Genomic DNA, 25,205 nt, shown 5'->3' on the forward strand with positions numbered 1-25,205 from the left:
GCTTGTCTTGTATATAGTGATGACTTCGTTTTCGCTTATTCATTTATAATAGATATATATTTATTTATTTATTATTTATCTTTTTTTTTATTCATCTACCCCTGACCAGTAATACTAAAATAGCATATGCAGTTAAGGTTGCAGTACAAGAAGTTATAAAGTCACATATACGATGTACATTGGAGTGTGCGTGCAAGGTATTTGCCTGCTATAGCGCGTATTGGGAAGTGTGCGTGCGTGTGTGTGATTGGTGTGCATGGGCGTGGGTGCGGGTTTATGTGCGATAGGTTCCCACAGGTTATTTAACACTGTGGTGTAGTGACTTAGGTATCCGTGTGTCATATTAGGTGATAGAAATAGACAATGGAAGTGACTCTAGCAGCAAGACGCCATTTGAGTGTTGACTTCTCCAAAAAAATGTCCTATTTTCGAAAAGTGTTGAAATCTGAACGGTGAATGAAATTGTTAACAATAGTAACTGATAAGTGATTTTATTTTCTAAGACCGATGACTTTTGTCACAATATCGATATACTTTCCATCAAAAAGCCAAACATTTACAGAATATTTATATCGTGATGGTTTAGGTAAATAAGTTTGGACGACAAGAAATTAAAAAATATAACAATACATACGTTACTTGTCACAGAGCAATGTTGATCGGATGATCATTAGGACATTTATACTATTGCATTGCAAGTATGAAGTTCAGTTTCTGACAAACGCACTTTTAATTATGTACACCGCTCCAAACGCCTCCCATACACCACCCCACACACATTCTACGAATAAAAACCTTTAATATCATGAATATGCATCCCATACATTGATTGACTCTAAGTTTACTTTTGGAATTATGATCAAGTTAAAATGTTAATGTAGGAATTAATAATGAGGAAGAAATAAAATATGATTTTAGAAAAAAAAAAATCCACATCTATCCTTGTCTCATTCTCACCTGCGCGTTAAATTTTTTTTTTTTGTAATTAAAATGATTTTTTACAATAACCACCTACCGTCGAATTCTGGGCATTTAAAATTACTTTGTCAAAGAAAAGAACCTATGTATATACGTCTGACAATATTGAAAATTAAATGAAGGTAAAAAACTAGGATTTACAGATCATTTTAAGTTATGTTTGAATATGTCCCAAATATGATGATTGAATGAATACTTATATGATGTCTTCCTTAGCATACCATTGGCCGATTTAATCTTTGCTCTAAGGACCCCCCCCCTTTTTTTTTGGGGGGGGGGTAAATTAATCCTTTCTGCCTATGACTTTGGGTAAAAGTTCACTCTTAAAAAGGATTGATCAAAATGACCATCCTCTTGGTTTATGTGTGAAAAAATGGTTAAAATCAACACAATTTTGGTTAAAATCTACAAGGAATTTGGTTGAATTCGATCAATATTTATCGGTCGGACACATATTAACCAAGAGAATAGTAAGTTTAATCATTTTTAGAGTGAATTTAATGTGCCAAGTAGGGCTTACTATTAATAAATCAATTTTCGAATAATTTCCACAATCGAATTAAAATGAAAAAGTTCTATTATTAGACCACCTTATGATAACATCCTTTTCATTGAAATGAAAAGAATATCATTATCTTAGGTTTTTTCTCTTTCCCCTTATGGTATCTTCAACTTTTGTTGATTCATTCTCTAGTCATCTGGTACCAATGTCAATCATATCAATAACATTCTGACCTTCATGAACGGTATCCGTATACAGTCTTATCGACCTTGGTTAAGTCACGTCTTAGCAACAAAAAATAGATACAACCCAAACAGAAAAATAAGAAAACACGATTTCTTTTCTTCAAAGAAGAATAAGAACAATACGGAAATAGAAAAGGGGTATTGTTGAGGGTGCTTTTTTAATCGACGCCCGCATCATGGGAAAACTTCACCCCGCGTAGACTACTAGACCATCTTGTCGCCGAGTTTGTGTTTCTCTTCTTATTCTACGATGACTTTTGATAGCTCTACAGACCCAGTATCCCACAACAGACCAGTCATCGGAGATGGGAGGAGACAGGATTACAAGAACATCACACATTTTCCATTGTGGTCGTTTCGAATTTGCCAGAACACAAATAGAAGGGGCGGAAAAGATGCTTGCATTTAGCATTTTCTTTTCATACCACTACCGTGTGATTACGGCATGGCCATGGCCTACAACGTGGAAGGACAGATAGTTTTTGTATCGGAACGCTATTTGTCCGTCATTATCATATCTCTATTTTTCTAGCAGCAATAGCATGAAAAACTTAACACGAAATAGTATTTTCTCTTTTCCTCGACCACAGTGGGAAAAACCAAAAAGAGATGACCAAATCTTCGGGTCTGAAATTAGAGATGAGACACAAAATGTGAAGGGAAAGGCCAAATTAATTGCAGCAAAATTCAAAATTAAGAAATTGTCATGTAATCGCAATTGGTCAGACATTTCTTCTTTTTTAAGAAAAAAAACCCAATTCGATTAGCAATCTGATTATCGTTTATAGTTTTTGATCATATACTGTAAAAAAATTCTTTTTCATATTTGCATTTTAAAATTTCATAAGGACATTGCATTGGTTTCAATAGCTCTCAAATTCTTTTTTATCATTCTAATATTTTCTACAGTCTGATTACTTATATGGTCTATACCCTTATCTGAATAAAATCAATTATCAAAATAATATTGAAAGTCTTTTTTTTAATGTATTGATCCTTTGTTTTTTCTATTTTCTATATAGAACCTAAGTTGGTGATGTAACTCTACATATTTTCCAAGCGCAAAATTAGATTAAAAATACAGCCAAGTTTTTACCTTTACACTTTCGTTTTCGTGTAGTTCATTTCAATAATATTTCAATACCATTACACGATAATAGGATAATAGGTTATTGTTATAAGTATGACATATCAATAAAATAAAAACAAACAAGAATAATGATAATAATGATAACATGCATTAACGCAAAAAAACATTTTTATATAGCGCAAGAGTTTCTACTGGAATAAACAGATTTTCAATTTTAGTTTGAAATTATGCAAAGTTGTTGAATTTCGAATGTCGAAGGGAATTTCCTTCCATAGCTGTGGGGCTGATATAAGAAATGACTTATCTCCTTTGCCGGAGAGGTAACCAGTGTAATTCTCTCAATAATGGGGTAACTGGAGAGAATGGAGAGGACAGAGTAATAATCATACAGATCAGGATAACACAGGGCGAAAAATAGAAATTAAACATTTACATGGTGTCTAAACAGAAAGACTAGATTTGCGACAAAAACTCGACGCAATCTATTAAAATCTGATATAACGAGAGCAATCTCATTTGTTTGTAAGCTATTTTAGGTTAACAAACGAAAACGGGTATATTTAAAAAGAAGTCGAGAGGGATTAAACGTTCCTAACAGTTTTTTTTCAAAGAGGGAAATAATATAAATGAAATTAGCAAAATATTAATCAAATTGTGTTCTTGCACATGTCAAATTTTTGGTTTATAACCAATCACTCTTTTCGCTTTATTTATTTTTAGAGGATAAGACAGTATTGCAACAACATAAAAAAATTGCAGCTTTTTCATGTCTCGATTCCTTCTTTCATGTCTTTCGCAAAGCATTAATTACCATAAAGTTCATACATTTTTCATGTTCTTGTAGTTTCCTTCAACCTAATGTTAGAGTTGTTTTGCTATGTTTAATCTATTTTGGATATATTTCAGTAGACACTGAATTAGCACAGCCGTTTTAGTTTCTCCTCAAATGTCAGCTATCAGCTTAAATATTATGTCTCATTGAAATCAGTTAATTATTTAATTTTCCTGAATTAACTGAATTAATTTCTGCATTTCTTTTAATTAATAATCTGTAATTTGTCTCTTTTAAGAATTACTGGTCATTGTTAGGATTCTTTGTAGCGTTATGAAAAGTAGGTAAATAAATGAAATTACTGTGATGAAAAAAAATTATGAAAGTTCGTTCATTTTCACATTAATTACGTTGTATATTTTTTCTTTATGACCGACGTGTGAATGATATTGTTTAAAAACCCACAAAGATGAAAAACTAACAAATTAAGTGAACGGATAATCAAAACTTGAACTAACCGATTATGACTCAATGGTGTTTTTTTTAAAGGATCCTTATGAATATATTTTACATATACATTGCGTGTTTAATTATGAAATAAACGATACTCAAGATACTTATTGCCCAAGTAAACTTACAATCTTTGAAAATATATAAATTGAAAATATGGCATTTATATTTCATTTTATTTTCTTCCTTTATTATTATTTTTTTCTCATCTTTTTTGTATATCACAGAAAATTCAAACCAAAACCGGAACAAAGTTACAAGAGTACCCCACTCTCCTACCTTTAAATCATCCGCAATTTGTTTGTAGTATTTATACCATTCTACAAGTGTATTGAAGAGGTTGTATATTATACCTCTTTCGTTCTAGATCTTGGTAGCGTCTTTTAAATGCAGTTTATGCATTAATTTCACTGGTAATGGGATAAGCTCTTGAAAGAGTGGTATTTGATTGGCTTGAGAGCATATTTGTCATTTAAAATCAATGGCAAGACATTTCGTGAAACGCTTCCTTGGTGAAGAAGATATAGGAAGAAGTGGCGTCGAAATGATACCGACTGCTCGTTCATTCATTGGTGGAATTAATGCCGGATGCATATCTTGCTTAGCCGCCAATGGTCACAATAGATCCACTTTACATCAGGACCAATCCAAATTCCACAAAATGGGGAAGAACTCTTAGAATTTTTTTTAGGCGTTTAACAAAACCACTGCCATGATTCTGTTACAGTTTGACAAAAAATATGACAATTATTGGACTCCACTTAATACACAATAGCGTGAATTCAAGGGAAAATGGTGATTACAAGTTTTATTTAGTATGGCGGTTAAAATTTCTTACCTACATTAAAATGGAATAGTCGATTGATTCAAAAGTGTCAGAGTTTAATGAGGCGCGATGGATGCAACTCCTCCCCTTTTACTACGAGTATTCATTTGATTGACGGACAATGAAAAACCGCATCACGACGAACCCCCGCCATCCTCCAGGCCTTTCACAGCCACAACAATTTTACGTCGCCGCTGGTTTGGGCGGAAAATAAAGGACGGTCCGTTGTTTTGCAACACTTCAGCTGATCATCGTTAGACGAAAAATCCAAAGGGTCTTAGGAACTTGATTCAAACTTATCCTTGTCTCCTCTTTAACTTTTGCTTTCTTCTTGGATACTAACTCTCCTTATACCAATTCCTGGACTTATTACAGACTTTCTCTCGACTGTAGTTTCGGTAAGTAAGAAACGATCTAATTATACCTGAAAATTTTCCCCTGAACTAGGGCGCGCGAACTTTTTATTTTTCAAATCAATTTAACAATTTAACTTGTCCCTTTCAATCATATGCTTACATGTACATACTATGATCATATCAATCAAAGTGCAGAGATACTCGGGTCTTATTATTTTCCTTTTGCAACCATATTTTGGTTGGTATCAAATTATCTTAATAAGAATTATTTCCTTCTGTATGTGGATTGAAGCATGGTTTGCTGAGACCCGCGCGACTCTAGGATTGCTTTAATGTCATATCTGTTATAGAACTTAAATGAAGCGTGATCAGTAGAGGAGAAGGATCTCAAACGCAGAAAGCGAAAGTCCTAAAACAATTAGCAATTTCACTACCCTGTCTGTCATTTGATGCTTTGAAGTCGCCCATGCTTGAGCAGATGTACAGAAATTATAATGTCATCTCTTCTAATATTCGCTATGGTTTCCAAAAGACAAGAATATCCATAGATTATATAGCTGTAGGAGAGGCTCCCATCAATTCAATAATGATACTTTTTTCCGATTGTTTGACGTACAAGGAATTATGAGAATATAGTTGCAGTTTTATGCTTACTTTGAACATCACTAAATATGAAATTCAGATTCGCATGAGCGGAAGAGGTAATGGAAAGTGTATGCTCATGTTTTTCTTATCTTTCCCATTTTATTTTGAATTGCTGTTTTATTTCATAATTTGAATCGTTAGAGTAACAAAGTGCCACAATTTCTCTATTTATCAGATCTCGCTCAGTGAGGGGAGAAATTAGTAAAATGATTGACACATTATTTAAGCAATCATTATGATTAGGATCAGGATGTATATGAAATGAGTATCTGATACATTGTAACTGTAAGTTTTACTCTCAAGAACATTCTTTAGTTTATAATGTTTTTTTAAACTATATGATTATCAAATCGCTGTGTTATATTCATTGTGAAAGTAAGCCTATATATTTTCAATATCCTAATGTTCATGCTGAAGAAAGCATGACTGTCTTCACGTCCGCGACCAGACTGTTAATGATAACATGGTATACGGCATTATGGATTGGTGTTTTATAGACCTACATTTATATGATTCGGACAGAATATTAATATCGGAGGTATCTGAAATGACAAAACACAGATATCTTACGTACCTTAACTTTCATTAACAGAAAAAGTAAGTCATATCAATTCACCTCTCCACCCACTCTCTCTCTCATTCTCCCTCTTCCTCCAATTCTGTATAGCATGATCGCCCCTTTGTTTTATCTACAAACACACTGTATATATTTTTTCTGTTTCTTTTTGTCCACCAGAATTTAGCTCCTCATGATAGCGAAAAGTCCGCCATTTTCCTATTTCTGACCTATTGCGGTTAATTTCAATATACCAGCTCTGCAAAAAAGGGGAAAATTTGTATATTTTAAAATATTCAAGATGGGATGGATGTACTATTTTCCTGTCAGTTACCACGGGGAGCAAGAATGAGAGAACAAAAAAAGATAAAGGCGATTTCATCTTTTTTAAATGTTTTTAGTTGAAGTATTTTTGAAAAGTAAAGCAATTTAAAAAAAAATATTTTTGTTGTTGTGCAAATGGCGACCTGAAATTTATCAGATATCAAATTTCAAACTATTTTTGAAATGAAATGTCATCACGTAGATAGCAATCAGCATTCTACCTTAGCTAAATAACAATACATTTCCGCAATTTCTAAAAACATATTATATCATTACTTAGAAAAGATCTTTTCAGGCATGTTTTTTGCAAACAAATATAGGACTATTTATTATACTTTCTCATAGTCAGTGTTTTCACATTGAAACAATTACACAAACTACAATTTACATTATGTCTTTTAAAAACATGTTACTGGTTGCAAAAGATTTCTCATTAATCAATGTTTCAAAGATTTGAAATCAAGCCCTCAAAACCTAAATAATGACGAAATCAGGAGGAAGATATAGTGATTGAGTATAAAACGATCCTTAATTTATTCAAAACTTATTTGAAGTAGCTGGGTTAAGTGAGAGATGCATTGATAAATGCATATAGTTTCTGGGCAAGCAAGCATTGCAAGCTAAGCAAATTCAAAACCCTTGAATTAATATAATATTCCAAAACCTTTACGCACTTTGATAGTTCCCTCGAGTGCGTTCAGTTTATTGAACGCCAAACATAAAGTATATGCTTATATACGCCTTCAGGTACAACTTGACACTGCCCGAGTATCAAGCGGCAAGACACGTTTACCAACCCGCCCGCTGCGGCGTATCTGTTTGCCCAAGAAATACCCCTTTCCGACGAAGAAATGGCAGAAAGGCCATGGCTTTCATTTACGCTCCATGCACTTGTCCGTGGTGGAGCTCGGTCTCTTTTCCAAACAAGAGCCAAGTGGTTAATCTGCCCATTTTGATGGCGAGTAATTAGTATGAGCATTGCGGTTTGGGGGCTTTGTCGTAGGGATCCCTATGGTATCTTATTGCAATGACGGCGATTGGAGTAACACGTGCGGCAAACTTGTTGATAAGATACTGTTAAAACGCCACTGCTCTAACCAACAGCGGTCATTTGATTCCAAAAGCTCGCAGTGGACACACTCACTTATTTCAAACACCGCCCCTCCCAATACTCACGTATCTCATAAAGATATATATCTCTTAGGATTCTGGTGTCACTTACCTAGAAACTCTGTAAAACCAACGGGCTTATTTTTGTGTTTCTTCACGCAGTTTTTGTTTCTGATCATCGGATTTTTAATTTTCTTCCGCGTTGGAACAACGATGCAGCATTTCGGAGGTTACAACCCCGCAGCTCTCGGCGCCATGTACAGCATGCACCAACAGGCGTTACAGATGCAAGCTGGTTATCGCCCGTCCACACACGCACTCTCCCTCGCCGAAAGGCTTGCAGGTGAGTTAGTCGAAACTCTTGTAAATTATTTTACTTTTTAGAAACAAAATCCATTTGTTATGATTTAGAAATTCATTCATCGCTATACCCTTCCGGTTGACTTAAGCTTTATCAAAATTTTAAATACGCCCTTTTAAAAATACTTTTATTTTCCCCACATCCGTAGGTTCATCGAGAAGATTATACAACTTTGTGTTATAAGAAGTTTACTTCAATCTTAAAAGGGGATAGGGTTATAACCTGCGAATAAAAAGTTTTTAAAAATGTAATTGCTATATACCATCGGCTTGTGTCAGGGCTAAAAGATAATCAGCAGTGTTTAGCTCATCGTATTTTGTATCAGGGGAAATCATTTGAATATATAGTTCTTTGTGGCATGGTTCTTTAATTATGTATGCCTTTATTTTGAAGGAAATTATATTAAATGTATTAATCATAGTCTTCTATTTTCAAGTCACTACCTTTTACAGAAGGGGGGGAATACACATGTTGGATTCTAAGGTGAATAGCCCAAAAAACAAATTATGAGAGCTGTAATTTGACTGTCAATGATGTGGTGCAAATTTCTATTCACATTATAATTTCAAACATGTATTCAGAATTAACTTGACCAAAGTATGATTTTTATCTACTACGTATAAATTTAAATGTTTGAGACAGAGGAATAATGATTTCATATAACGAATTTTAATGCTCAATTCTATAGCGTCTATTAAAAAATCTTGTCAGCATTGATACTTGATTGTTTTAAAACTTTGAAACATCAAAAAGGCATTATGCTGCATTGCGTAGCATTTTCTTTAATTCATTATTCATCGAAATTAATATTATTATGTGAAAATAATTGGATTGATATGTACTTGATGAATATATTGATTTTCATTTCCTTTTTTAAAAACTATTCGACCGTTCGTTTTAGTAATAAGTTATTGTCACTAGGTATGTGATGTTTTGATCAGCTTTTTCTACATCAATCATAGTAACTCAGTTTGAAGAATTACCTATCTATTTATATCATGCACATCATTGTTTACTTATCCCTTTGTTCTGTTTTTGATGTATAAATTAATAGCTTACCCACAACTAAAACCCTATATATGTGCATATGTTGAAATTAATTTGAAAAGTTCATTTAAGTTCCATTATATAAGTTTATAACATTGTTCTATTATTGTAGCTCCTGTTTTTATTTCTTCTGATATATCTCATTCTGAGTATTATTATTGTAATGATAGAAAATATCATTAAGTGTCAATAGATGGTGAAGTCTTAAATTCTTTTCAGCTAATGTATTTTCATATACGATAATTTATTCAATTATAGCAGTTTTACTTTATTTTCAACATGTCTCCGGAGCTTTCAGGAAGAAGTATTCAAATTTTCCAGCTTGTTATTCGTTTATTTATTCCCCTTCTTTCTCTATTTCTTTGAAGAATCCCTTATTCATCAGATATGAAGGAAATAAATAGGATCGAGTTTACCGGTATAAAAGCCGAGCAGTATATACTACAGAATTTTATAAACTGTTTGAAATCACGCAGCGATACATTGTACTTACAAATTTAAGAATCATACCAACTTTTCTTCATTCTTTGAGTTAAGTGCCTACCTAGTACGCACCATTAAATACGTGTTCATTCTATACTGATTACAAATTTTATGACCCTGCGCCGCGCAATTATCCTCCTTATTTGGGGGAATGTTCATCATATCGTTTGCTGTATTTTCGCAATAGTGTGAATTATTAATCAATGGATTGGTTTCAACATACATTGTAGTTGACATAGATTCAAACATTAAACGTTTTCAATCGTATTCTTTTGTGTTTTTATCATAACGTTGATTTCATGGAATATTCATTATTCATTCTTTCTTATGCGGGACTTATAGGTCTCGTTATTAATTTCCTTTATTAATTTAGTACAAAGAGGAAATTGTGTGATACCAGAAACACGCTGAGGTCGGCAGGTGTTCGTCCGTGAAACCTGATCCTTTCTGAGAAGCTTAAATAATCTAAAATCTACCTAATCCCTCCCGATTTAAACCCTAAACGTATTAATAAGAACAAATCCTCAGGAATATTAAACGAAGTTCATGGGGGATTTTTGATCCGTCTTGTTTCACGCCTCGCGAATCTTGTTTTAATTCGCGGCGCCGTATGCCCAGCACGTTCGTCATTCTCCGGCAGCCGGAAAATACCGGCAGCTTTTGGGGGCTCGCTGCGAGCAGCTACACCCCATGGGAGAGGCGGTATGATATTGCAGGCGTTCGCTCGATACATTTATGGTGCGAGATATTACCCCCTTTTATCGGTCGAAATAGGGCTTTTGGCATATTCCCTCTTTTCCGGAGTAAATAGTGGCGAGTTTGATTTCAGACAGCGCTTAATGGGGGCAGATTTGTTGGTCTTTTCTAAAGCGGAGAAATCGGCTTGTTTGGGGGGAGTTGATGTATGTTTAAACGCAAGAAATGATGTATGTGGTTTTGACGAGGGATGATAGTTATGAGGGTTTTCTGATGATGCTGTGACATAAACTCTTCAGAATATGGCATGAGTCATTTTGTCAGGAGAACTTGAAACGTGCTTGTCCGCTTCTAAGAAAGCTATCCGTGGTATAGGGATCGAATGGACGGACTTGGTATCCAACGATAGGGAACAGAATACCCACTTGATTTCCAAATATCACTCCCATAGGTGTTGGAAAGGATTTAATTTCCCATCTGGAATTTGTGAAGCTTATGTTGACCTGTTACATAAAAAAAATGATGTATTTTTTGGCCTCGAGAATTGTATCTAGATAAAAATTTGTTTTAAAAGCTTTGAAAGAGTAAACGATTAGTGGTGATTGCTATTTTGTATTTCAAGGGTTTAGAATAATGATATATTAAAAGAAAATGGTTAACGTTAAGATTAGTTTATTCAATATCAATGATTGTGAAGGAATAGTTCAATGATATCAAATCAGATAAACATCTAAACTGACCTGTTTCTCTAAATAACATCCTTTCTCTTCGTTTATCACTTTCGATGGAAAAGAAATGGTAAGATACCAAACGCATCCATCGATATTGATTAAACAACATAATTTCTCCACTTCATTCTTCAAATGAATGGCTTACTTTAGCATTGTTTAGAATTGATGGCATTTATTCGGAAATATCACTTGTGGGTAATAATGATAAAAAAAGAACCTCACGAAAACGTTGAAATTCATTTCACAGAAATGTGTTAATAATTCACGCAATCGCTATTCGATTCTCTTATCTATATTTGTTCATACCACAATCTAATTAAATCTAAATTATCTTCTTTTCTTCTTTGTCTTTCTCTTCTCTCTAAAAGCAGACATCATACTGGAAGCTCGTTACGGGGCCCATCGAAAGCAACGGCGCAGTCGCACAGCATTCACCAATCAGCAACTAGCTGCTCTTGAGAAGACTTTCGCTAAGACGCATTACCCTGATGTAGTTATGAGAGAAAGACTCGCTATGTGTACAAATCTCCCTGAAGCTAGAATACAGGTAATTATAATTATGATTAAGTCTGATATATTAGATATAAATCACCTGCATCATCAGCGTCATAATCACTATGATCATCTTCATCTTCATCGTCTTCCTCATTATCATAATCATCGTCCAAGTTATTGCTGTTATGAAATATAATATGATCTTTATTATAATTATTATCATTATTGTTACCATTATTATTGATATTATTATTACCATCAACATTACCATTGTTCCATGATTAATTGTATTATCTTTATCCTTGATGTTATTTTTGAAATATATTTGGGTTCATTTGGTTCTTTTCTCATGTGTCAAATCTTTTTTTGTACATACTGTAAGTAAAAATAATGAAAATATGAAATATCCACGATTGATTCACCAATTTCATTTACTCCTGTAATAGCAAATCACTAGTTTGCCAGCTAGCTAGTTCTAAGAATCTCTTTTACTCTTCGAAGGAATAAATAATTAGCGATGTTTACAACACAAAAATCAATAAGATGTACAATTAACGAGGTATGAATCTTTTAAAGAAGATTAGATACGCTTGTGATCTGTGATCGTGCTGTGTAAATATAGACAAAAAATCATTTACCAAACTCTAAATTCTCAATATTTAAAAACAGATGTGGATACTAACTATGTCATTAAATCATGATTTTTTTTAACTCCGCCATCGAAAGGATACATTAACATATTTGAATTATACTACCTTATATGCCATCAAATTACGTTTTAAGTGGTAAAATTATATCACAATCAAACGTATATAGCATCAAAAACAACAACAATTCCATTAAATGTCTAAAGACAACCACTTTGGCGAGAATATCAATTTATTTCACTTAGCTTACTTTAAAGTGTAACAAAACTCTACAAAATACATCGATTTATCTTTATATCTCCCTTTTCAAGGTATGGTTCAAGAATCGTCGCGCTAAGTTCAGGAAGCAACAACGCAACAAGTCCATCAACGACTGCGACGACGACAACCAAAGCAACCCTGACAAGACCGAGGAGAAATCCATGACACCCGAAACCTCGAATTTGGTCGACGATGAACTGGACAACGGTTGCCGCAGGCACCCAACGACGGATTTTAGTCGCGAGCATTTTCATCCGGCGATGATTTCCCCTCGGTCCGACGGCGTTCTGTCACGCGAATGCGACGTCGACGTCGACGGCAGTGATAAGGACGATGAGGATGAGGAGGAAGAGGAAGCGGTGGATGTTCGTGGTGCCGTTCTTTCGAGGGACATTGGAAAATTTCGGGAAGAAGAGGACCGGCTAGCGCGGTTATCGAAACCGGATGAAGATGAAGTCGATCGGACTTCGGTTTGTAGCGGATCCCAGGAGAAAGATGGCGACTCGTTCTCTGCATCATCCCCGAGGTCAAACTCTCAAGAAAGTGAGTCAAACATTGCCCTCTAAAGAGACTTCGCTTTAAATCTACTTTTATTTACGCTTCCTCTGTCTTTTATTTTCATTCTTTAAAATTTTCGATAGGAAATATGAATAGGCATAATAACTATTTTTTATGACGATTCAAGGTTTTGCTGTAGCCAAATATTAGGTTTCACAAAAAATGGAGAGGTTACTCGATGTAACGAGATAATATTCTACAAAAATTAATTGTACTGTTGTACGTGGATTTAAACGTGTTAAAACAGTTGCCCATAACCACCTTTTTCAAGAACCAATTATAAATTTTAAGTCATGACTTCTTCGATATTATGTCTTTCTTAAAATCTCAAATTTTCTAATGACATCCATCCATGTCTCTTTGTGTTACAGAACAAGGTGACAAGTACGATCCAACTTCATCATCGGGTATCGAGACCATAAACACGAAGACCTCGTTGAACCTTCCTGCGTTCCGGCCTCCTTTTCTTGACGTCGGCACAGCAGGGTTTTTCCCTCGGACCACTTTCGGCGCTCCACTCGGCTACTTGCCCGGATTCGAGAGACACCCTTCGATGCTCCCTGCCTTCTTTAGCGCGCACCATCTCCCCTCAGCCTTAAACTGGCCTTCGGGACCATCCATGTTGCATTCCGCTGTCTCCTCACCGGTCGTTGGGCCCAATGTCCACGCAAGTAGCATCGAAAGTCTACGCATGCGCGCTAAGCAGCACGCAGCTGCTCTCGGAGTGAACATGAGTGACTAAATCTCATCATTCAAGAGAAGACTTTAAACTATGCTATTTTATGGACAACATTAACTGGTTAATGATCTCAATTAGAAGACAGAAGAACTATTTATAGATGAAATTATATTGTTCAATGAACGCTCGCCACATGATGTGTTTTATTTCGTTGACTTTTCTTGTTTAACTTTGGAAATATCTTTCTATGCAGATATTGCATAATGCTGTTATACTTCGCCCTGATATTGGACAAAATGTTTCAGAGTTTAAGAGCAAATACTTGTACCTTATTCTTCGTCCATTTATGATAGACTAGTCATTTCTCACTGAAGTGCAAATAGCCACACAGTCTTTAAATTCTGTAGGAGTTTGATTTCCTAGAATCCATATTTTAAAATGTTTATCTCACGAATATATAACTGTAAACCGTATTCAACCATGGGCTACTTAGTCCGATGGTAAGAAATTATTAGAAGTATTTTTTGAATGCCAAAGATATAAACGTGCTTGTTGTTATAGCCAGCTCCAGTAAAGCCTTTGAATTTACACATAAATTTTGCTTTAGACAGAATACTATGAAATTTGATAGATATCTTTTTTAATTCGCTTTGTTTTGATAGCCCTTAACAAATCATTTTCATAAATCAGTAGGCCTGTTAGTGTTGAATTAGACTTACTGATCAATATGGGTTTTGTTATCATCAAGTTTAAATTTTATCTTACACATTCATAGGAAAACGACCCAAATCATTTTTTTACATCCTTCTAAAAATAGGTGATAAGAGGGATGAAAATATTAGCCGTCAAATGATTACGGCAGTGTCACTAAAAGAGCCTTTGAAATGATTACGCTCAAAGTTCTCTAAAACATTTTTTTTCAGTGAAATTAGCGTACTTGTTACAAAGGCTCACCTGACCAATGCATATCAATTCAATAACGCGTTAATTGATTCATCTGCTCCTCACATTGTATTGAATTTTTCTTATATATTATTTGCATTTTGTTGTTTGTTATTTGTTATTTATTAATGAGACTGTCTTGAAAGCTACAATATTCAACGAAAGTTGTGTTATCAACGTTCTTATGTGAGAACTGATATAATGACAATGATATTGTATTGGTACCTCAGTTACATCGGCAAAATGACATTGCATCATAAATTCCATTAGGCTCCCGCAACACAACTGTTCTCCAATCGACTCTAATTTGAAATAACGTTTCTGATTGGTCAACGTCCATCCTGTTGAGCAATTTCTGCATGCAACAAAGGTTGTGATTGATCATTGACACTATTCAATCATTTACAGCTTTGTGAGGCGTATCCCTTGGCGCTGGCTCAAGTCTATCGCTTTGATGTTACTGAGGTATTAATAGTATGGCACAAATTATAATATATGCAGGTACTTATGAACATTCATATATGATATGTATATAATGGAGATATAGAATGCTACGAAATGTATATATTTGGTGAAAATGCAGTTTGCTGAAAAAATGAAAGAATTGTAGAATAAAATGATAATAGTATAAACCGGATTTAACCTTTCGTATTTTTGCAACATGCGTTTGACAGGAGAAATATGTTTTAAGACAGCAGAAGAGATTGATTTGAAACGATGAAGGAAGATGAAGACAGAGTTGTTAGGTGAAGGACAAGATAGAGAGAAAAAGAGACAAAACCTGTTAAAAGAGGATTAAAAAACCTTATCAATATAATTGAAGAGAAGGTGCTGAAAACGAGTTGATACTGCAAAGAGGACAGGGAATGAAATGGAGATGAAAACGTAATAAAGCAACAGGGAGTAAGATAAAGAGGGAAGGGGGTGAGTGAGAGAGAAAGAGAGAGGAGGCAGGGGGGAGAAGAGAGAGAGGGAGAGGGGGGCAAAATAGAGTGAAACAGAATATCAGACAGTGAGGGCGGTAAAATGAAGAAACTAGGAATAGTCAGAAGTCTTGAATATACATGCCTTACATAAAATGAAAAACAAAAATCATAAGAGGCAATTTTTGCAATACAAACATATACAATTAAGTAAAAGAAGTTTAACTAAACTATATTTTGAATAACTGACTGAGACGAGAAAAACACGAACATAGGGTCTTGTTAAAATGTGCAAATATAAGCGGTTGGATATGGATAATTGAAACGGTTGGTGGAGGAGGACTGGCAGAAGAACGAAATACAGAGGAGAGTGGGATGGCATTTGGAGATTTGAAGAAAGTTGTAGTAAAAGTTGTAGAAAAAGAGAGAGGGTTGAAGAGGGAGTGGGAGAAGGTGTAATGTGGTAGTGGTAAGTACAGGGCATAAAAAGGAAATATCTCTTGTACGTAGAAAAAAAAAGAGAACGAGCTTCTGATATCATAAGATATAAGCGCTATACATAGGTAAATACGTTTAGCAAATGCATTTAGTGTGAAAATACTAAATAGATAATTTTTAATTACACGCCCATAAATGAAATAATAAAATAAAATAAAATAACATCAAATGTTTGAAATCAAATGAAATGAAATAAAATGAACTAAACTAAAATAAATAGATAAATGAGTGAATAAATAAGATTTTAAAAATGTTATCTTGATGTTGAAACATATCACAGTAAATTTGATCAAAATCAGATGATTTATTTCTTCATTCACTGTAACTTTTCGAAGAAAAGCAGATATTTTCTGAACTTGATTAATGGCATGATTGATTGATAACATTGATTGACTGATAATATCCTTTATCTTCTTACTTTCAATCTTTTCTCTTGCTCTATAAACAGACACGTGGGGTCTGTAATACTTAAGCTTTTTAGTAAAGAAAACCAAACTTTGAAAAAAGCAGTCAAATCTAACAATTGAAAAGAGTTAAAGCCTCTCAAAGATTCCTTTTACTCCCTTCCACCACGACAAAAGGGTACCAGTCTACCAGTCACGCCCCTTCCTACTGGTGTAGTGATTAACAGCGTTAAGCTCCTCTTCCGATCCTTAGAGGGGTAAACATTTACCCCTCTACCACTACTCCCAGCTCCCTAATGTACACACTCTTCATAAAAGGAGACAATGCCTTACTAATAGCCTTAAAACCAACCTATACCCCCTTTTTAACAGTTTGGCGATAAGATTCTCTTGCATTCATCGAAAGTAGAAAAGACAACGACCCCTTGATGGGTCCATCCGATTTTTTCTCTTTCAACCCTTTCTTTTGTTAATTGACTCAGAAGTGAAATCCTCATTTAAGGGTCATTCACGGACCGGGTTTGTGTTAATCTTTTGGAGCTAGTATTTGCCAGTTGCATTACTAACGGGTAGCTTCTAATTTGACATGCATCATGCCATTCTTTCACCCTTTTTGTCAGTCAGGTCGAACCAAAGGTAGACCCTCTTTATCCATTCAGCATACAAATACCATACAAAAGATGAGGCTTCGTCTTCAAACATTGACAGAGGTTTTGGATTGGAAGGGAAATTATCACGTAAATCATAGACTGAAATATATAGCTCAATTACATGGGTTTGACCTGTCACAATCAGCTCATCTTACCGCATTTCAAATTCCTCTTGAATTGTGTCACACCTGCATGAAGATCGACCCTCACTGTAGCGCAGACGCAGTACACATCATTTTTGTTTTTGAAAAGGTGAGCAAGAGAGAAGATCCACATATGAAAATGAAACTTTTTGTAACATTTTGCTCTATTTTGTGTCAAAAGTACCAATTCGTGATACAGCAAAATTGTAAAATACATGACGACTTTATCGGATAAAGCTAGCAAAATAAAAGATAGATAAACCGGCCTACATGTAGTTGGTGGTGAGACCATAAACCAAAAATGCGTTTATAACATGGCACTGTTACGTCTTATTCAAGGAAAAGACTTAACTACATCAATACAGATACGACAGTGCAATTGCCTTTAATTTCTATATCTAAGAACAAATAAATGACGGAAAACCTCCCCAGACTTCTTCTTCTACTTCTGCTTCTTAACTTTCTCAGTTAATACATTGCCACAATCAAATCAAATAACTGTGGATCGATATGACGTGTCCATCTTTCTAAATCTTATATAATCATGAAGATCGAGACGAGAAATCTGATAGATTGGTCGTTTAGTAGTATTCGATTTTCTTAAGTCCATATTTAAAGAAGATTTCCTCCCGCGCTGCGTGTATTCTACTCCGAAAAATATCGTCCGCTTGTTTAAATCATCTTGGTTTCGTGACGTAGATGAATTTCTCCACTAATGTGGATTCTTTGATATTGATTTCGTTTTTTTTTTTCATTCCATCACGGTCTTTCTGTTTACACGTTTATATGTCTTCTGTGTCATCTGTTGTCCATAACTACACCAAGCTTGATAAGTCAAAAAAGAAACATAAACACCTGCTTAAGGAAACTTTTTGAAAATATCTATTTACCATTACCAACATATCCAACATTCCAACATTCACGAAAATATCAAAATTTCTATCGACAATTTGTAAAATATGAGTGTATGATTGTCCGCTGGGGAAAGTATATATGAGAACATGGCAGAAGGACTCTAAAACATGTGTAAAATGTCTAAATAAATAATTCACCTTTATTAGTACCATTATCATCGAAGTCAGATGAGATACATTGCCTGGGAGAATATTTTAAACTACGTTAATCTGCGCGTTTCGCCAGGTACACTAGATATGTATCAATTTCCTTTTGAATTGTAATCATAAAAGAGTGAAAATGAGACAAGAACGGCAATGTTGGCATCTAGAGTGACACCACTAGAGCAACAAAAGGAAAAAGACAAATAGATTAAAACACCTGCATTTTACCTTTCGCACCTGCATTGCGGTTATAGGACGATTTTTCCAATCAAGAGGGCTCGTTTTGAGGCGACATCGCTTGCCAAACATTGAAACCATTTTCTGAGGATGGGGAGGCTTATCCTTCAATATTGACAATTTAAACGTAGCCGAACGAAAGACGGGCCATCTCCCTACTTACCCCCCTCTCCAGGGAAGTGATGGCTGTGACAGGGGAGGGGTGAGAGAAGAGTGTTTAGAAGGGGACACAATTATATCTTTATGTATAGGTGCAACATGGTGCTGACTTAGGAATTGTATAATGATACTTACCTACTTACTCTCTTACTTACCGTAGTCTACTTACTTACCAAATAATCTAGTAAGTTGGTAAGGAGACTTATTTAGATTTATATTTATTTTTTCCGTTCGACAAAATAATACTTATTAATTACTTTCTTACACTTTGTTATTTTTTGTAGTCCTCCTTACCCACTTACTTATTTACCTACTGGCCATGCTAACCTATCTACTTAATTACTGACTTACCCTACTAAAAAGGTAATTCTGATTTATTTATACTCTTTTCACACAATCTTTGTCATATTTGTGAAGTGATGGGCTTTAAAATGCGAAAGGGGTACAGTCTTCATTACTTACCCCAATATCTTTCTACCTCAGAGTAAGGTGTGTTCATGCATGCATGTGTGACAAGTCTTTGGCGGGAACGGTAGATGTTGTACTAAATGAGGGATGTCTTTAATGTTATGACGCCAAGATAAAGCAGTTGAATCCCTGAATTTTCGACTAAACTAACAAACACATTTGATGTTAATTTCTTGGAATTATTTCATGCAAGTTGTCAGCACTAACAAAAAGTTAGGTGACAGTTATCGTAGTATACAGAAATCAGAGACCAATGCTTCTCAGCCAATCAACAGCCACGAATTTAGTCCCTACTGACGGTTGGCGATGGAGAAATGTTTCTGAAGTAAACCCCTGTTTATTCATCATCATTATATTTGTTGCTTGATTTTTATTTCAATTCACCTATATTTCCTTTGGTGATCTCAACAATTAAAACGTTTCAAGGTTACACGGAAAGGTAGTATTATCTACTTAATTTAGGTACCTGAATTTGTGGTTATGCTTAAAATGGTAATCGAGTTTTTTTTTTTTTTTTTTTTTTTTTTTTTTTTTTGGGGGGGGGGGAGGGTAAATAGTTCACAAAGAATGGTACACCCCATTCCACGCTCTCATAGCTACTCTACACAAATCCACATGGGATAGCCTATGTGTCAACTTCTCTTTGCTTAAGAAAGCTGACGTTTTAATGACATTATAGCCTCAACGGGCTACTTTACCCCCCTCCTCGAGATAATCATCAATATTTGCTCAATAATTACCCCAAAGTCTGTCTCCTGTCCATGAAAAGTCACGTCCATCGATGTATACTTGGTCTCTCTGATGAGATTAAGGCAATAAAGTTACTCTATTGGTCTTTCCGTCTGGTTGCAAAAGACTATCACAATTTTCTCAAATGAATGAGTGGATATTCCAAATTCGTAACATATGAATCTCCTCTCCATTTGAACTCTGCAGTTATCTCCCTTTTTTCACGTCGTCATGAAGGTGCTAACTATGTACGATTTTCGTATAAATTTTAAGTAGTTTGGTATGGTAATAATGATTAAAGCGTCATAATTCTGTTATTGTACTATGTGCAAGGATAATTTGATTTATTTTCTTCAGTTTGTATAAACACAGTAAAGGAATAAATATCTTGAATCTTGATTCTTAGATCGATGTTCACTCACCTTCTCTCTTTAGGTTCATATAAAATGATCACTTGATAAACCAATTTGATATGTTTTAGCTTAGTTTTTAAGTTCATTAATCTACAATGTATTAATTACTAATGTTAAATAAATTGTTCAATGTTGCATTTAAAACATTCATCACTTTAGATATTTATGCTGACATATATTTCTTTCTCTTGAAGAGAGAGTCCACAACCATACAGTGATCAGGTCTATTCCTTTACTTGTGTAGAATAATGTTTTAAAAAGTTACCACACAGTGTAAAGAGAGAAGATTTTTTTTTTTTGATTTGGCGTTATTTTACACTTTTTACAAGTAAATACAATACAAAACATTAGAATATCAGAAGACTCAACACAATATAAATCAGACTTGTCATACTCTTTCATCTACATGCATAGAGCGATTTGAAATTAAAGACAAGTTTAAAAAGGTGACATATGGAGAACTTGCATAAAAAGCAAATCTTGTTGAGTCTGCAAGATCTAGACACGTATAATAGACCAATTACATAAGAAAATGCCAAAACAAACCAATATAGGGGTACTTGAAATATAGAAAAAAAAACATAAAAAGGTTTGTCACTATTACTTAGCCGGAGGGTATTACCAAAGTTTATGAAAGTTCATATATATCTGACACAGGAAATTATTAAAAAAAATTATCAGCATTAAATTCAATTTACGTTTGAAAATATGAAGTGAGTAAGTTATTCTATATCATAGGGAAAACCCGTTTCAAAACCTGGGTCCTTCAAAAACAATAATTATCTGAGCCAAACAAAAAATGCTCACGACATGAAATAAGTAAACTGAACAAGGTGTGATGAGGTTAAAAGCAAAGTTGTAACCATTTCCAAAATCATGAGAACCTGTTCAACAATACTCCAAAATCATAAAGGGCAAGAGCTTGGAGGAGACGGGGGATCAGCTGACACACGATAAATGCCACTTAGTAACAAAGTATAATTCGGTATAGTTTTCCCGCCAATTCTATATATTTGATTGAAATCAAGATGCGCTGCATTAAATCTATCGAAAAGGGGGTTCATTTTACATCTTCCACTTCAATACATCTCAGGTCTCTCTTCCTGCCAAGCGACGATGTTTTCTGTAGATTAACGTGTAATGTAATTCATCCTGATCTTGTCCTCACTCCAGAAGCATTTTTTGCAATTGATGCAGAAATTCGCTGGCCATTCTTTAACTGACGATCACATTACCTTTCGCTGAATTTGAGAAGATATTTTCCCCGTCGTGCCATTACCCAAATCAAAATAGGCCCAAGATTTCATTTCGCTACCCGTTTCGTGACAAAACGCTCTTTTCTCTATCTGACGTATATATTTCCTTCTCAAAAAAATTAATCCTATTTTCAATTCAGAAGGATGACAGCATGGAACGCACAGTGTGTTCATTTAACTAAAGAAACGTGTTCAACCTAATCGGGCATCATTAGGATGTTGTTTATTTAACACAGCGTTTTATCGGAATTAACAATCAAATTAATTGAAATGATTCGGTGGGTCGAGTCGAGTTTCCACCGAACTGATCAGAATACTGGTATTAGTCAGGTTCAATTTCCCGCCTAGCTTTTGTGAACGGTCGCGTGCGCTCAGCGGATAGATTTTGTTAACGCGCGAATTGCTGGGAGGCTGTCATAATGGCTAAACTTTTTATTTTAGTTGAGGAAAACTGTGAATGTTGGGGGAGAAAATGTCATGACACTTCCCGCCAGCTATCAACGCCAATTACCTCTTATTGCTCAGAACAATTCGTCTATTTACCCTCACGCAATGGGCATGTTAAAGATTGGAGTCTGTTGGGGTCTTTAATCTCGATTTGTGTTTACGTTTATCATCACAGACGACAGCTCAATACATTATGTACCAACCGCCACCAGTTGGGCGTACAATACAAGATTGATACGAAAATGACTTAATTTGATAGAACGGCGATGTTTTCGAAGAGAAAACGACGATCGGAGGTAAACATGCCGGTGAAGTTTCATGCGGCCTTAATGGAATTACGGCATACTGGAGACCCATCGTAGGGGCTGCGCCGGGTTGCGCGCTGGTTGCCAGCCCGTAGCAACCAAAGTGTGTTTAATCTGTAAGTTAAGATTTTAATGTTGAAGACACTTCAGTCTGCTTCCGACTCGCGCGGGAAGGAGGCGGGAAGAGAGAGACTCGCATCTTGGCTCGCTTGATCGCAGTAACTATCCATTAGGATAATAACATATAAGCTGGAATTAAGTAACAGTAAACATGTGCCAACCCCTCTATCACTATCGATGGATGAATACACACAAGAGAATTTTACGAGTCAACTAAAGTCATCACCATCTCAAACTTATCAATCTCTCTCTTGCCTCTTCAAGTCTCTCGTCTCTCTTTCTTTCACTTTCTCTCTTCTCTACTCCACCTCTCTATCTCACACACTCACTCACGCACACCGCCTCTCTTTCATTTTCTTTCCTCGTCTCTGCCTATCTTCGCTTTCCCTGACCAATTACAATTACACGCCATTTTAATTTTCAATAATGTTTCGATATTGCATCTCGTTAATATTTAGTAAAGTTCATGTCAATTGCTATTATCAGGTTATGATCACCATCTTCTATGACTATTCCGATGCATTACCACAATGATCTGGATGTGTGTTATATTCTGGTTTTGTTTCTAGCGCTTTCTTTCCCCTAGTGATTTATTTTTTTCCCTTTTGACTTATATTTCCAGAATTTCATCTCTCACAGATTTTCATTTAATAATGATAATATATTTTTGTATTTTGTGTAATGTAATTAGGATGCCTTTTGAGGATATGATATTCTTATGCCCTTTCTTCGTGCCTTTAATGCTTAATGTTTCTTACAAACACCCTTAAACAGCTTGAGAAATTCAAATATTCTCCTCCTCTTTTACCAAATTTATGTTTCTCACTCTTCCTCTATCTCATTGTCTCTTTTTTTTTATTCCAATTTCCTTTATTTTTCCGACGCTTGTATTCCATTGAATGATGTTTTATAATTTCTCCCTTTCTTTCTTCATTTTCCTCCTCCTCCTTCTCCTCCTTCTCTTCTTCTTATATATCACCTTTTCTCTTCTCACCCACTCTCTCTGCACCTCCCTCTCTTTCTTACCCCCTCCTATATATCTCTTTCTTTACCCCCACTCTACACGTCTCTAGCTAATGGTTCAACTTCCGATCTTATACCGATCACCACGCTTAAAGTCTGCTCATCAATCCAGAGTTACGGGTAGGTACTTAGTGGGTAATAAACGTCCAATCACTCTCGATCTACTCACCCTTTTAGACCATGTCACACCAATCAAACCGTCCCCAGACCGATCAAAGCTATTACGTTATTTCCAATGACATACCAACGATCGGTTTGGAGTCAGTTCTATTTGTGTGACTGTAGCATTATGCTTTAAAGCGACCTCACAGTCGTCTTCATTTTTTTTTCTTCTGGAAACAATAACAAGAGTAACAAATGTCGAGGACCGAATAGACCCCTGTAGAATTAGGGTTTACAAAAGGTTAGCGCATATCTCGCGCTGGTAAGTATGCGACCAATGATCGAGAGTGTGAGTGGGTGAACGGGTGTGTGATGATAAATGGTGCGCGCGAATGAGGGGGCGTGGCATAGGGGAGTGGTCGTTGACTGCGGTATGCAATTGACGTGCTGTCATAAGTTTGTAAAGACAAAGTTAGTAGTACTACATGTCGCCGCTCGTCGTAAAGAGCATTTTGATACTTATCATGCTTATAAATGACAAGATTATTTTAGTTCTGGAATATATATTGCTGATTTCACTTACGGGAACAATCAACATTTTCCAATCATCTTCCGGTCTTTATGGCAGTGTTCAGGGCCATTTGGGTTATTTTCGAGCGTTATTCTAAATGTTAGGGGTTTTTTGGGGAGGGGGGAGGGGGCAAATATAAAGTAAGAAATGCTTCACTTTAATCTTTTATTTAAGGGACAACAATAGTGTCATTAATTCAACAAAATTACAGAGGCCCAACATTGTTTTAAAAAATCCATGCAGTATTACGTATATCGTTATTTCCGGTCATGTTTATCTTCATTGTGTTGTTAATAAAAAAAAAATAAACAAATGAGAATTGAATAAATCTGGAAAATATTCAAATTTTTGAGCTTGCAAAATATACTCTACCATGCATTTTACCCGCAGGAGGGGACAATCGTGTTCATCATTCTCAGAATTCTCCCTTTCTCCATCTTCTCCATTCTGTATCTGGGATGCGTGGCGGGCTGCGTGAGTCTAGTGAACACACCGGAAAAGCCCAGCACGCCCTATGAATTTCTATAAGGATGACCTACATGGATTTCGATGGCTTGGGAGCATCAAACGTGAGAGTTGTATATTATAAAATGTATCTAGATATTATTTATCATTCAGTCATTCCAAACAAACTTCTTGGACAGCTCTACTGGATTCAAACCAAACAAACATGAAAATCTTATGTCTCATAATGTCCGTTACATGTACCATACCCTCTCCTAATGAATTATATTGTAATTTTTATTAATGTATGATTCAATATTTTTTTCGAATTTACTGGTTGTAATTTTGAATTTATATTGAATTGAGCATTCCTTGGTGTGGATATGTGTGCATTAGAAATGTTGTTACCATTAGTATTTATCATAGATGTAGCGGTTTAAC

General features: G+C 35.2%; 1 protein-coding gene across 6 annotated transcripts; it reads left to right on the top strand.

Moving 5' to 3' along the window:
* Positions 1–5,020: 5,020 nt before the first annotated feature.
* Positions 5,021–15,450, top strand: LOC129282230 (diencephalon/mesencephalon homeobox protein 1-like). Of its 6 annotated transcripts, none has more exons than XM_064113290.1 (5): positions 5,021–5,321; positions 8,077–8,257; positions 11,604–11,779; positions 12,686–13,178; positions 13,565–15,450. In XM_064113290.1, the coding sequence occupies exons 2-5, from the start codon at positions 8,128–8,130 to the stop codon at positions 13,933–13,935; spliced, it is 1,170 nt and encodes a 389-aa protein (XP_063969360.1). In that variant the 5' UTR covers positions 5,021–5,321; positions 8,077–8,127; the 3' UTR covers positions 13,936–15,450. The 6 variants fall into 6 exon arrangements, with proteins under 6 accessions (XP_063969360.1, XP_054774133.2, XP_063969362.1 ...); XM_054918158.2 differs by having other exon boundaries at positions 5,097–5,321; positions 11,601–11,779; XM_064113292.1 differs by having other exon boundaries at positions 5,098–5,321; positions 8,134–8,257; positions 11,601–11,779.
* Positions 15,451–25,205: the final 9,755 nt, after the last annotated feature.

This window comes from Lytechinus pictus, chromosome 18, assembly GCF_037042905.1.
Source record: "Lytechinus pictus isolate F3 Inbred chromosome 18, Lp3.0, whole genome shotgun sequence".
Lineage (NCBI taxonomy): Eukaryota > Metazoa > Echinodermata > Echinoidea > Temnopleuroida > Toxopneustidae > Lytechinus > Lytechinus pictus.

Excerpts from the sequence above, each read along its gene's own strand:
- LOC129282230 (XM_054918156.2), top strand. The coding sequence starts at position 7,816 with ATGGTATCTTATTGCAATGACGGCGATTGGAGTAACACGTGCGGCAAA. Across the intron at positions 11,780-12,685 it reads TCCCTGAAGCTAGAATACAG|GTATGGTTCAAGAATCGTCG; the intron begins GTAATTATAATT and ends TCCCTTTTCAAG. Across the intron at positions 13,179-13,564 it reads GAGGTCAAACTCTCAAGAAA|AACAAGGTGACAAGTACGAT; the intron begins GTGAGTCAAACA and ends TTTGTGTTACAG.